This window comes from Anolis sagrei, chromosome 1 (assembly GCF_037176765.1).
Source record: "Anolis sagrei isolate rAnoSag1 chromosome 1, rAnoSag1.mat, whole genome shotgun sequence".
Classification (NCBI taxonomy): Eukaryota; Metazoa; Chordata; class Lepidosauria; order Squamata; family Dactyloidae; genus Anolis; species Anolis sagrei.
In genome coordinates, this window is record NC_090021.1 from 332,072,897 (window position 1) to 332,085,943 (window position 13,047).

The window sequence follows — 13,047 nt, forward strand, 5'->3', positions numbered from 1 at the left end:
ATATCTCCTCTCAGCCTTCTCTTCTCCAGGCTAAACATGCCCAGCTCCTTAAGCCGCTCCTCATAGGGCTTGCTCTCCAGACCCTTGATCATTTTAGTTGCCCTCTTCTGGACACATTCCAGCTTGTCATAATCTCCCTTCAATTGGAGTGTCCAGAATTGGACACAGTATTCCAGGTGTGGTCTAACCAAGGCGGAATAGAGGGGTAGCATTACTTCCCTAGATCTAGACACTAGGCTCCTATTGATGCAGGCCAAAATCCCATTGACACTACTTAAACCAAGATACACAAATTGTCAAACATTCCAAATTCAAGAAAGAATACTTAAAATGTGATGTTCTGAGACTCTCCCATACTTAAACTTCATGTCATCTACAGAATGTGTGAAGGATCTTCAAGAATAGTGGACTTACATTTGCTAGTTTACTGACCTGGGTAACAGGTAACACAAGAGTGTATGGAATGTATAACAAGGATGCAATTTCTCTTCCACACAAAAGAATACCGCTCTTGTCCATGAACACCACAAACACCCAAAGCCACAAGCCAATCACTCATGACCTCACATCCTTCTCACTCAGCTGCTTCAAAGCAGTGCTCTGTTTGCTTTATTTACCTAGAATTATTTATTAATTCATTTCTGGAACACCTATCTTAGGACTGAGTAGATCCAAACTACTGACTTCAGGCAAGGTTGGAATTGAGGCCTTCCTCTCTACAGTCTATTCTAAACTACTTTAAAACACATTCTGGTCCACAACAAGCAGCAAAACAACACTGTTTTGTATAAAGGCAAGAACTCTTTATTTCTATGACTCATTATGAATCCAGGTTCTCCCGGAGGAACTCCCAATTTTAATTCCAGTGTTCTAAGAATCCTGAGCCATCTCTGTTGGTCCCAATAGTGCCTGGAGAAATGGCCCATCATCATGAGAAAAGACTATCTCAAGAAGCTTTGCCTAAGGAGGAAAATGATGCACAGGTTCCACTATGAAGAAACAAAAACTGTCCAGCTTTAGAGGTGCACACATACTTTTTAATATAATCTGCTGACTCGTTTTATGTGGTCTGCTAAATTTTAGAAAAGTAAATTATCTGGCCGTCAAATCTGGGTATTTAATTTACATAAATGACATAAAGCAGATATTAAGACAACTTGCCAAGGCTTGTTAACAGCAACTTGCCTGGGCATCTGCAGCTGAATATGGTTTTGAAAATTGGAAGGTAATTGTTTCTTTCAGCTTCTCAGTTTATGTTTCCAAATGACTAACTTGAGTAGGTGTGGAAAAATGTACAGGCAAGGATCTCTTGCTGACTCATTGAAAGAATAAGCTAAGCTTTCAAATTATGTGGTAGCATAATTTGCAGGAATCCTGAGCAACCTATAAACTGATATGAAAGTTGTGGGGATTTCCCCAAAGAGTTCATGATATGATACTGGGGACAGTGCTGTTTATAAAGTTTAAAAAAAAATCCCAGATTTTGAGTGCATTCCTAAATATTGTATCTCAATCATACCAGTCCCAAATCCACAGCTGGTGTAGTGCACCTCATTTTCCAAATTAAAATATAGCCCTGGCAAGAATGCTACAGTAATTAATACAGGAGTAGCCAACAATTAGTTAAAATGAAAATAAATGTAATGTGCTACATTAAAAAATTCTTAATCAGAAGCAGAGGAAAAGTGAACAAAGTAAATATTGTTCTAAGGCACTGGAGGACAAATGGGAACAAAACGTTTGAAAGAAGGCACCCTTCTTTACTCTTAAGAACACTGAGGTCTTTGTTGATTTATCCTTTACCAAGTCATAATGGTAATAAAAACCTGAAATTCTAATGAGTTTGAAATACTGTTCAGAATAAAGATGAGACACCCACAAAGCTATAAAAGCCTATACAAGTCAATTGCTCTGTCTCCAGAAAGATAAAATCCCAAACAAAGCTCAAAACAATGCCTGTTCTCAAACAAGAGGAAGCTATTAACAAGCTTATCGTTAAATAGTTTTTATATTTTTTAAAAACTACCTGAAAATATCCTTGAATATTGTAAGAATTCAATGGGATAGCCATATTAACCTGTTCAATCTAACATAAAAAGATATTAAGACTTTCCGGAGAAGTGTTTGTGGATACAAGAATGAGAGGCGACTCTAACTTCCATTTTCTTTCAAAACATACCATCAGTTCAAGTCATTTTCCTGTAAATATATACTGCAGACTTTCTGATATCAACAAATTTGAGGACATTTGTGGGAATATGTATTTAGCAACTCTTCCATAAGAAAATACTTATCGGTTCACAGATGCTTATTTGTTGCTACAGTTGTCCCCATAGACCGAAATCTGAACCCAACTTGAAGTATTTTTTCAGCTGCAGGTTTAAGGAGAAACAGCTTTTAACTTCAACTGAGTTAAATGCAGATGGGTGGATAGATAATAACAACAAAAACACTTTATTTATAGGTTCTTGTGGGTTTTTTCGGGCTATAGAGCCATGTTCTAGAGGCATTTCTCCTGACGTTTCGCCTGCATCTATGGCAAGCATCCTCAGAGGTTGAGAAGGTTGAGACCTTCTCAACCTCTGAGGATGCTTGCCATAGATGCAGGCGAAACGTCAGGAGAAATGCCTCTAGAACATGGCTCTATAGCCCGAAAAAACCCACAAGAACCTAGTGATTCCAGCCATGAAAGCCTTCGACAATACTTTATTTATATTCCGCCTTCCTTTCTGTGGGGACTCAGAGCGGATTACAGCATAAACAGCTACCGGCAAACATTCACTGCCTTTTTGCAATACAGTAAGACAAACAAACACAAACAAAGGAAAAGGCTTCTCCTTTCATTTCCAGCTTTGGAGGCAGTGCTCATCTCTGGCTCTGGGAGAGGTGCTATTATCTATTACCAAGACAACTTGCGTTGTCAAATCCTGATTGTGTGACCGCCATGACTGCTTGGAGAATCTTATGCCTTTTCCACCAAAGTAGCATGTATTTATCTACTCACATTTGTATGTTTTCAAACTGCTAGGTTGGCAGAGAAGAAGAAAATTGTTTTTATTGTGTGTAAGGCATTGCATTTTGCCATTTATTTGATGTGAACTTCTTTTGAGTCCACGAAGGGGTGTGAAAAGTGGTATATAAATGTAATAAATATTTTTTTAAAATTCAGTGAACAAATTGGAACCAGAAGCAGGAATATGTGATACCATGCTTCTAAAACAATTATATATGACTATAAATTAGACCATTAAAAACTATGAACCATCAAACACAAACATAAAACATTTTAAGAAAATGTTTTATGTTGATCCCGAGATTGTCATCCATTTGTTCCACTATTTAGCTGAGTACCAGCATTTTTGTATCCCAACCCAGCTCTGCAGAAGATTTTACAGTTCCATCTAACATTCAATGACTGTAACATTTGACAGATTTACTGGGTAAAGGCATACCTCAGTTAACAAAGTAGGTGCAGTCTTGGGCACTGCTTCTAACAAAAAGTCTAGTATCAGAGGAATAACTAACATGGTAAGAATAAAGACGGAGTCCTACACCACAAAAAGGAAGAACAGTCCAATGTATTCTAGTAATATGCACATGTGAGATGAAAAAACAACAGGTCAGGCGAGCCTTGCATAAATAAGCCACAAACATTTTGAACCTTCTAAACGCCACTTGAAGCATGTTCCAAATCAAATTGTTTGTTTTTCTTTTTCTAGCCCCCATTTTCCATGTTTAAGTACAAACTATACTTTTTAGCATGATAAAGGCAGCTGGAAAGCCAAGCTTATATGCTTTTCCCCTTTTCTATTTGTTGTACTGCACTTATATGCTCAGTCAGGGATTCCTGAGGCAGTTGCAGTTTATCTTGCCTGTTGTAACTACAGCAGGGTCAGCTAAAGAATTCCATTCTTTCCAGGACCAAGATATAGTGCATTACTTACTGCAGATATGTTGCTGCAACCCAGATCTGTAAGTCTGTGTTCCCTAGCCCTCCTTCATCATCCTTCCAATAGTGAAGCCACTTAAAAAATCTGTCTAGGAAGACAGAGGACAAGGAGGGAAAGAGAAGTAACAAAAAACTTCTGGATCAGAGGTTTTGTGAACAGAGGTGTTTCCTTCAGGTCAACTAGCTGATCTTCTAGTGTCCCTGCCTAGGACTGGACAGCAAACCTGATGCTTCCATATCTAAGATACACTCATTTTTTTCAGTTTGTTTGCTAGATGAATAAAGGCTCAGGTTTTCAAAACATAGCTTCTATTCTGTTCAAGAAATCTGAGACTTAAATAAGGTTACTGCTCTGACTGGCTGGAAGAAGACATAGAATCATAGATTTGGAAGAGACCTTGTGGGCCATCCAGTCCAACTCCTTGCCAAGAAGCAGGAAAATTGCATTCAAAGCATCCCCAACAGATGACCATCCTGCCTCTGCTTCATAAAATTTCCAGAGACACCATGCTAATAACTTAATTGGTGAATAGAGAAAAATACATCAAAAGGGTTTATTCTGAGATTTTCAGATAGATTTAGCGTTCACTTCAATGAGAAACCAGTAATACGTCTCAGGACAACCATGCTCCAAACCCAGAGTCAAACTATGAAGGTAGTTGAACCTCTGAAGCTGCAAGGAAATCAGTGCGTTTGACTTTTCACCCACTGGACGGAAAAGTTTGTTAAGGCAGGGAAGTGCTTTAAATAAGGACAATTTTTTGGCAGCACAAATGCAAGTGTTTGGGAATAAACAACGTCATTACTCTCAGTTTACCAATACGGTCAGGCTCCTGCTGAGCACAGCTATCTCGGCACCTCACTTTTTGGGCTTTATCTATTTGTTGACACATACACACCTGACAAAGGGAAGCAACAGGGTTTCATCTGGCTCAGAACTAGATTAGTATGGCAACAACTATAGCAGGAACTGCAAACCTGTGTGTGTGTGCCTACAAGTTACTTGTTGACTTATAGCAACCTCATGAATTTCATTGGGTTTTCTTAGGCAAGCAATACTCAGAAATTGTTGCCATTTCCTTCTTCTGAAATAGAGGCTACAGCAGCTGGTTTTCATTGGTGGTCTCCATTCAAAAACTAACCAAGCCTGATTATGCTTAGTGTCCAAGATCCGATGGGATCCGGTGTCTGAGTATTTAAGCCTGAACTACAGCTCTCCTGTAGGCTAAACTACAATTGGCAATGTGGTGTTATCTCTGCAAAAACTATCTACCTAAGATCCATGATCTGGGCAATTCATGACAATTCTCTCAACTTTTCTTTATAAGCTTGAAATGGCTAGAAGGATGGTTTACTTTTTCCCCTATCTCTATGCTGTTTTCCAGATCCCAAATTTTGTCCACCCGTCAGTTGCTGTTAGCCTCTGTGGGGGTAGGGGCAGATAAGGAAAGGGGGTTAATCCTTCTATCTGGGGCATCCATAGCTTCTTTTTAGGTTTCCAGCATCGAGAAATCTGGTCAGTAATATCCTGTGACGCATGTAGTTTCACCCTAATCAAATATTTATGACCTGAACTACAAGGGCAAACACCCTGATACATGACAAGAAGGGGGAAATGCTTGTCGTAAGATAATTTCTTGCAGATGTCTAAATCATCTCTGCTGAAATCTATCTATAAAAAAGAAAAACATTTACAATACTAAAATTTCAGGGAACCAGATTTTGTCATTAATCTTTTTTACATCTTACAGTACTTATAGACAGCTGACACAGAGAAGAAAAACCCATATTCTTTACTGCCACCTTCCAAACTAAAGCTTTCCAGACATTTTGCAATTTAACTGTCAGCTCTAGTCCACATGCCAATAGTCAAATATACAATTTTAACCCAAAACATCTGGAGGATGAAGTTTGCTTCACTGTCTTATTGTATGACTCTCTCTCTCTCTCTCTCTCTCTCTCTCTCTCTCTCTTTCATGGGAACTTATCTTCCATACAGGCTACTCCCAAATTTTAATATGCATTGGAATATATTAGTAACACCAAATACATTGTATTACTTAATGGCTCTGGAATATCTGAAGTCACACACCAATTTCGTGTGGATGTCCTGAAATAACTTTTGTCAATTTAGAGGGACTTATAAAAATCACATCTTTATTGTGGTTATTGTTATTGAAATATGTCCTGCTTCCCCACAATGTGGCATTTATGAACCTCATGAAGTAATTCAGAGCTTCTCCTCAAAAGAATATGTACTCATCTTACATACCCATTTCTGGAGCAAATTATAAGAAAAATTATGTAGCACACAATGTAACTACGATATTTAATGTAATAATTAGCAGGCAAGTCTCAGGAACCACAAAAATTACAAAACTACAAACTCAGGAATAGAATATTTATCACAATGCTAGACTTCAGGCCAACATTAAATTTCAACATAAAACCTTGGCCCCTAAAACAGGAAGAGCAATACATGTGCTGCTGCTTCGAAACCATGGAGAATTTCTGAATATTGGTGAATGGGTCTTTCCATTTGAATTTTTAAGACATCTACATGGCAAACCGTAGACACAGCACCAACACTTCGGTTTGAATCAGGATGGCAATTTTTATCTTAGAATAGCGATTGACCATTAGAACATTATCTGTGTAAATTCATTGTAGCCAAACAAATCAGTCTTTGCTAGTTTAGCCCATTATTTACAAGCTCAGTCCATTAGTTGCACACCCAGAAAAATGTTTCAAAACACTGTGGTAGAAACAGTGTGTGCAATGCATAACCACAATCAACTGTAGTTCCTAACGTGTACAATGCAAATTCCCACCAAGTGCATACCCTACATCTATATGTGTACATAAAATCTCCTCTAAATATACTTTAGAAATATGAAGGAAGAACCCCAATTTCTGCGTATGCCAGAATCTCCACGCAAAGTGAAAAGGCCATAGATGAAAGGCATACTGCTTTACAAGTCCCATATTCAGCCTCCAGCATCAACTAGAACTGCTAAACAAGTAGTTGTTGTGTGCCTTCAAGTCACTTCCAACTTATAGAGACCCTAAGGCAAACCTAGGATGGGTGTCTTGGAAGAATCTGTTCAGAGAATGTTTGCATTTGCCTTTCTTTGCGACTGAGAGGGGCTTGTTCAAGATCCCTCAGTGGGTTTTCATGGCTGAGCAGGGATTCAAATCAGAATCCAAAATCAGGCCAATATTCAAACCACTATATCACACTGTCTTAGGAAGTCTTCCTTTGAAATCCTAGAGACACATGGCTAACTAACCTAGAAAGATGGACCAGTGGTTGGACTGAAATATGACAGCTGAATGATTGTTTTGCCTCATCCAGTTACACCACTTAAACACAAAGTTATTTTATAGCTTTAATTCATTTAATTGACCCAAACTGTAAAATGGCACCACTATCAATACATACAAACACTGCCTTCTGTCGATGAGAGATTAAGATTAATCCCTCAAAAATGATTGGTGTTCTTTTAATTTAAAAGAAAAAAAAAACAGATTACTCAATGACTACCAATCCCCACCAATACAGAATGGCAAACCTTACTATACACTCTAGGAAAGCTTGGAGGGAAATCCAATTTAATTAACCGAGGAAGATACAACTGGCTGTAGGACCTTAAAGGAACCGAGATATATGTAGGTTATCCAGGGACTTAGAATAACCTTGGCGACAGCAAGCACTACAGCATCCTTCTCTCAACATCCTCCATCCTCTGATGATTCATTTTACTACAAAGGAATTCAGGATAATTTCTCCCAACATGGAGCAATAGATGACCGAATCTGATGCAAACAAAGCGCAACTAACAAAAAAGCAGTTACAAAAAGAGAAAGAATAACAAAATTGCACCTCGAAAGTGAATACCGATGTAAAACCATATTAGATCACACAAGCATGAAGATGAAGAAGGTCACCTGAGGACAGTGTACTAAACATATTATTTCATCCTTATTTTACCAGGCACATTTTCAGTAACGATAACTGTTTCAAAACAATTATATGAACCAGTAACATGGAATGTTAAGAAGTTAATTTTTCGAGTACCGTATCCAAAGAATCTGGACAGCTAACAGACATTTGGAAAGAACAGAGCCAGTCTGATTCTCCCTTCCAGCTCTCAACAGCTATCTATCTATCTATCTATCTATCTATCTATCTATCTATCTATCTATCTATCGTATTATAATAAATATCACAGGACGTTTTAAAAAACCTGCAAGACACAGCACTCATCCTTTCAAGGAAATCTAACATATTTGACCTGCAATACATGACCTCCACTTTTTTAATAGGCATTTCACTCTGGAGCTCAATGTCAAAGTCATTTTAGTTTACAAAAGGATTTACAGTTCTTATCTCTTTTACCAGAAACTTTTTGTGCACTGCCACTACTAAAAAAAATCCCTTTTAAAATGTTATTTGCTGCCAGGCTGCAATTACTTTACTCACGAGAAAGATACTTAATCTCTGCCTCTATTACCAACAGCACTTTTACGCTTGCTTTTTATTTTCCTCCTTATCACCTACCCACAAAGAACTTGGGAGTAGGCAGCAAAGGGCTCTGCTTGCCAAATCAAAACCAGGCCGAGGCAGACTCAATCCCACTAAATATACATCTACAAACATTGAAGACACATCCAAATAACTCTTCACACTGCAAATGAGATATACACGCACTCATTACCTTGCACCAACCACAATTCCTTCCTGCTCAAACTTAAAAACAACAATGCATCCTCTTAGGAAAGGATCGGATCCACTAAATATACATCTACAAACATTGAAGACACATTCAAATAACTCTTCACACTGCAAATGAGATATACATGCACTCATTATCTTGGCACCAACCACAGTTCCTTCCTCCTCAAACTTAAAAACAACAATGCATCCTCCTAGCAAAGGATCCATCCTCTTAAATGTGGGCGAAGCAAAGGAAATCATCACTGGGGCAATGAAACTATCATCTTGGAAAGAGCACTCCTCTATTAACAAGTCAGGAGCAGCCTCCACTTCTAACTGCTGGATGCTAATCCTTACCCTGCCCCCTCCAAGGCTCTCCCCCACTCAACCCCTAACCCCCTTTGAGACAAAATGGCGATGTGGCCATTTAGAAAGGAAAGAAACACAGGAAGAGAGAGAGAGAGAGAGGGAGGGAGGAAAAGAAGAGGTGTGAAGGGGAGACATTTTAAGAATGAAAACAAAGGATAGAAATCTTGGAACAAAAGAATACAAAAGGCAAACAGGAGATGGGAAAAGGGGGGCTTTCAAGAACAAGGGAGTCGCAATGAATGGGATTAGTAGCACTGAATATTAATAGGATCACGTATTGATGGAACAGGCCTGGGCAAACTTCTGCCCTCCAGATGTTTTGGACTTCAACAACCACAGTTCCCAAGTTGGGTGGGATTTCTGAGAGTTGAAGTCCAAAATACCCGGAGGGCTGAAGTTTGCCAGTGCCTGGAATAGAAGGGGCGAATATGATTAAGACTCCCAAATACAAGAGGGACTATAACTCTCGAATATAAGAGAGAAATCCCCCCTTTTTTTACCTTTCCCAGAATGTACCTTGTTGAAACTCTGGGTCCTCCATACAGCCCTATAACCCAGAGTATCAAGGCAGAAAACCCCACAATATCTGCTTTGAACTGGGTTATCTGAGTCCACACTGCCATATTATCCAGTTCGAAGCAGAAAATGTGGGATTTTATTCAGCTGTGTGGAAGAAGCCTCAGATAAATAAAATGGGGAAGGGTCTGAAATCTTTGGGCCCTTCCACACAATCCTATATCCCAGAATATCAAGGCAGAAAATCCAACATTATCTGAGTATGCACTCAGACAACTGAGCTCAAAGCAGATATTGTGGGATTTTCTGCCTTGATATTCTGGGATATAGGGCTGTGTGGAAGGGCCCTTTGAAGGAAGAAACTGGATTTGGTGGGGGGAAATGGGGGTTATCACTTGAACCTGGGGAATAAAGGCTCAGATCTGATTTGGGATTGTGAAGGCCTTTTTACACTGCCATATAATCCAGAATATCGAGGCAGATAACCCAACATGACCTGCTTTGAACTGATTACCTGAGGACCCTTCCAGACAGGCCCCTATATCCCAGGATCTGATCCCAAGTTTTCTGTTTATTCCAGATTTTTGAGGCAGTGCGGACTCATATAATCCACTTCAAAGCAGAAAACCTGGGATCAGATCCCGGGATATAGGGCCTGTCTAGAAAGGCCCTGAATAAAATTCCACATTTTCTGCTTTGAACTGGAATATACCAACTGATGCTCTGGGCCAGAGTGAAAGGGGGGCAGGGGACAGTTCCATCTTGTCTACTGCATATGTCATCAGTTGGGGACCCCTCCCCCCAGCACCAACTGCTGCTCTGGACCAGAGTGAAGAGAGAGGGACCAGAAGACAAGTCCACCTTGTCTCCTGTGCTATGCTAATAATATAATACGTCCTGTCTTGCAATTTAAGATCATCCGGGGAGACCCTGCTCTCGCTCCCGCCAGCGTCGCAAATACGTCTGGCGGGGACGAGAGACAGGGCCTTCTCGGCTGTAGCCCCCCCCCCCCCCCCAGCTGTGGAACTCGCTTCCCAACGAGGTAAGACAGGCCTCATCCCTCCTGTCTTTTAGGAAGAAATTGAGTCGTGGTTCTGGGACCAGGTTTTTGGACAGCAGACATAAATAGCGCTTTGGATATGGAATTTGGCTGGAATGGTGATACGGTGGTTAATACTGTTTTTATTGTTGTTATATTGCTTTGTTGTATTTAATGGCATCAAATTGTTGCCAAATGTAAGCCATCCTGAGTCCCCCTTCATGGGTTGAGAAGGACAGGATAGAAATGCTGGAAATAAATAAATACTACAATATAATACTACTACTAATAATAGGATATAATAATTATATATTTCATATTACATGTAATATTACTAATAATATTGCAACATGATGGTATAGCACGATATTGCAATATATAATACTGATACTATACTATGCTAATATCAGGGGTTGAGAAGTAGAAATGCTGGAAATAAATAAATAATACAATATAATACAACGAATAATAGGATATAATAATTATATATTTTATATTACATGTAATATTACTAATAATATTACAATATAGTGGTATAGCACAATATAGTAATATATAATACTGATTTTGTATTATGCTAATAATATTATATATATATATATGTGTGTGTGTGTGTGTGTGTATATATATATACCCATACACACACACACACATATATATATCTTGTAAGCCATCCTGAGTCCCCCTTCAGGGATTGAGAAGGAACGGGGGTAGAAATGCTGGAAATAAATAAATAAAACAATACTACTACTAATAATATGATATTATAATTACATATTTTATATTACATGTAATATTACTAATAATATTGCAACATAATGGTATAGCATGAGATAGTAATATATAATACTGATACTGTACTATGCTAATATCAGGGGTTGAGAAGGACGGGGTAGAAATGCTGGAAATAAATAAATAAATAAATAATACAATATTACTACCAATAATATGATATTATAATTTATATATTTTATATTACATGTAATATTACTAATATTAGTAATAGTATTACAATATAGTAGTATCCTTCTAGCCATTTCAGGGGTTGAGAAGGAATGGGGGTAGAAATGCTGAAAATAAATAAATACTAATAATAATAGGATATTATAATTACATATTTTGTATTACATGTAATATTACAATATAGTGGTATAGCACGACGTAGTAATATATAATACTGATTTTGTACTATGCTAATAATATAATATATTGTATATGTGTGTGTATATGTGTGTTTATTGGCCTATTCATTTTGACTAACCCTGTATTACATGTAGTATTACAATATAGTGGTATAGCACAATACAGTAATATATAATACTGATTTTGCACTATGCTAATAATATAATATATTGTGTATGTGTGTGTGTATTGTAAACCACTCTGAGTCTCCTTTGGGATGAGAAGGGTGGCATATAAGTGTTGTAAATATATAATATATAAATAAATAATAAATATGGCAGTGTGGGCTCAGATAACCCAGTTCAAAGCAGATATTCTGGATTATCTGGCAGTGTAGACCAGGCATGGGCCAACTTGGGCCCTCCAGGTGTTTTGGACTTCAACTCCCACAATTCCCAACAGGCTGTTGGGAATTGTGGGAGTTGAAGTCCAAAACACCTGGAGGGCCCAAGTTGGCCCATGCCTGGTCCACACTGCCAGATAATCCAGTTCAAAGGAGATAATGTGGATTGTGTACAGATGTCTAGAAGAATGGAGAATGAAGGTAAGGACTACAGATGTCTAGAAGAGGCCTGAATGGAGAATGAAGGGAAGGAAGGAAGGTGGAAGAAAGAAAGCAAAGAAAGAAAGAAAAATTGGGAATAATGGAAGAGAAGTCTTCCTCCTCTCCTCCATCATCAACAACAAAGGGAAGGAAGGAGAAAGGAAGGAAAACAGAAAGTTCAGAAGGAGCAATAACAGAGAGGAAGGAAGTTCCACCATTCTCTCCATCTCTCTCCTCCCCAGGCATTCATTCCTACAGGAAGGAGAAGAGCAAGGCCTGCCTCCTAATCTTTCTCCTCCTTCGTACCTTTTCTTCTCGCTGGAGCCTCCCGGGGTGGCTCCGGGCTCCATGGCGGCCTCGTCGCCGTCGTCGGCGGAGGACGAAGAAGCCGAGGAAGCCAGCTTGGCCGGAGAGGAAGGCCGAGGGACACAGAAAAGGGAGGCCGAAGCAGGGAAGGCAGCCACCGCGAGGCTCTCTTCACTCTCTCTCAGCGCGGTCTGAGGAGGAGGAGGAGGAGGGGAGGGGAGGGGGCGGGGCCTATTCCCGGCTGGCCCGTCACGAGCTCCGCCTCGGCCAATCGGGAGGCGGCGCGAGGACCGCCGCCCGGAGGGGGCGTGGCCCCGCCCGCCTGCCTCACGTGAGTGTCTCCCTCCCCCCGCCGGTTGCGCGCGCAGAAGGCAGGAAGGGAAGGCGGCCTCCTCTTTATCCTCCTCCTCCTCCTTTTCTCCTTT

The 13,047-nt window shown here is 39.6% G+C and overlaps 1 protein-coding gene across 2 annotated transcripts in view; it reads right to left on the reverse strand.

Moving 5' to 3' along the window:
- HIF1A (hypoxia inducible factor 1 subunit alpha) overlaps nucleotides 1–12,829 on the reverse strand; it is a 66,449-nt gene extending 53,620 nt beyond the window's left edge. For both annotated transcript variants that reach the window (XM_060754135.2, XM_060754126.2), the window contains exon 1: nucleotides 12,623–12,829. In XM_060754135.2, the coding sequence (XP_060610118.2) occupies nucleotides 12,623–12,666 (44 nt within the window). In that variant the 5' untranslated portion in view covers nucleotides 12,667–12,829. The remainder of the gene's footprint in view (nucleotides 1–12,622) is intronic.
- Between the last annotated feature and the right edge of the window lie 218 nt (nucleotides 12,830–13,047).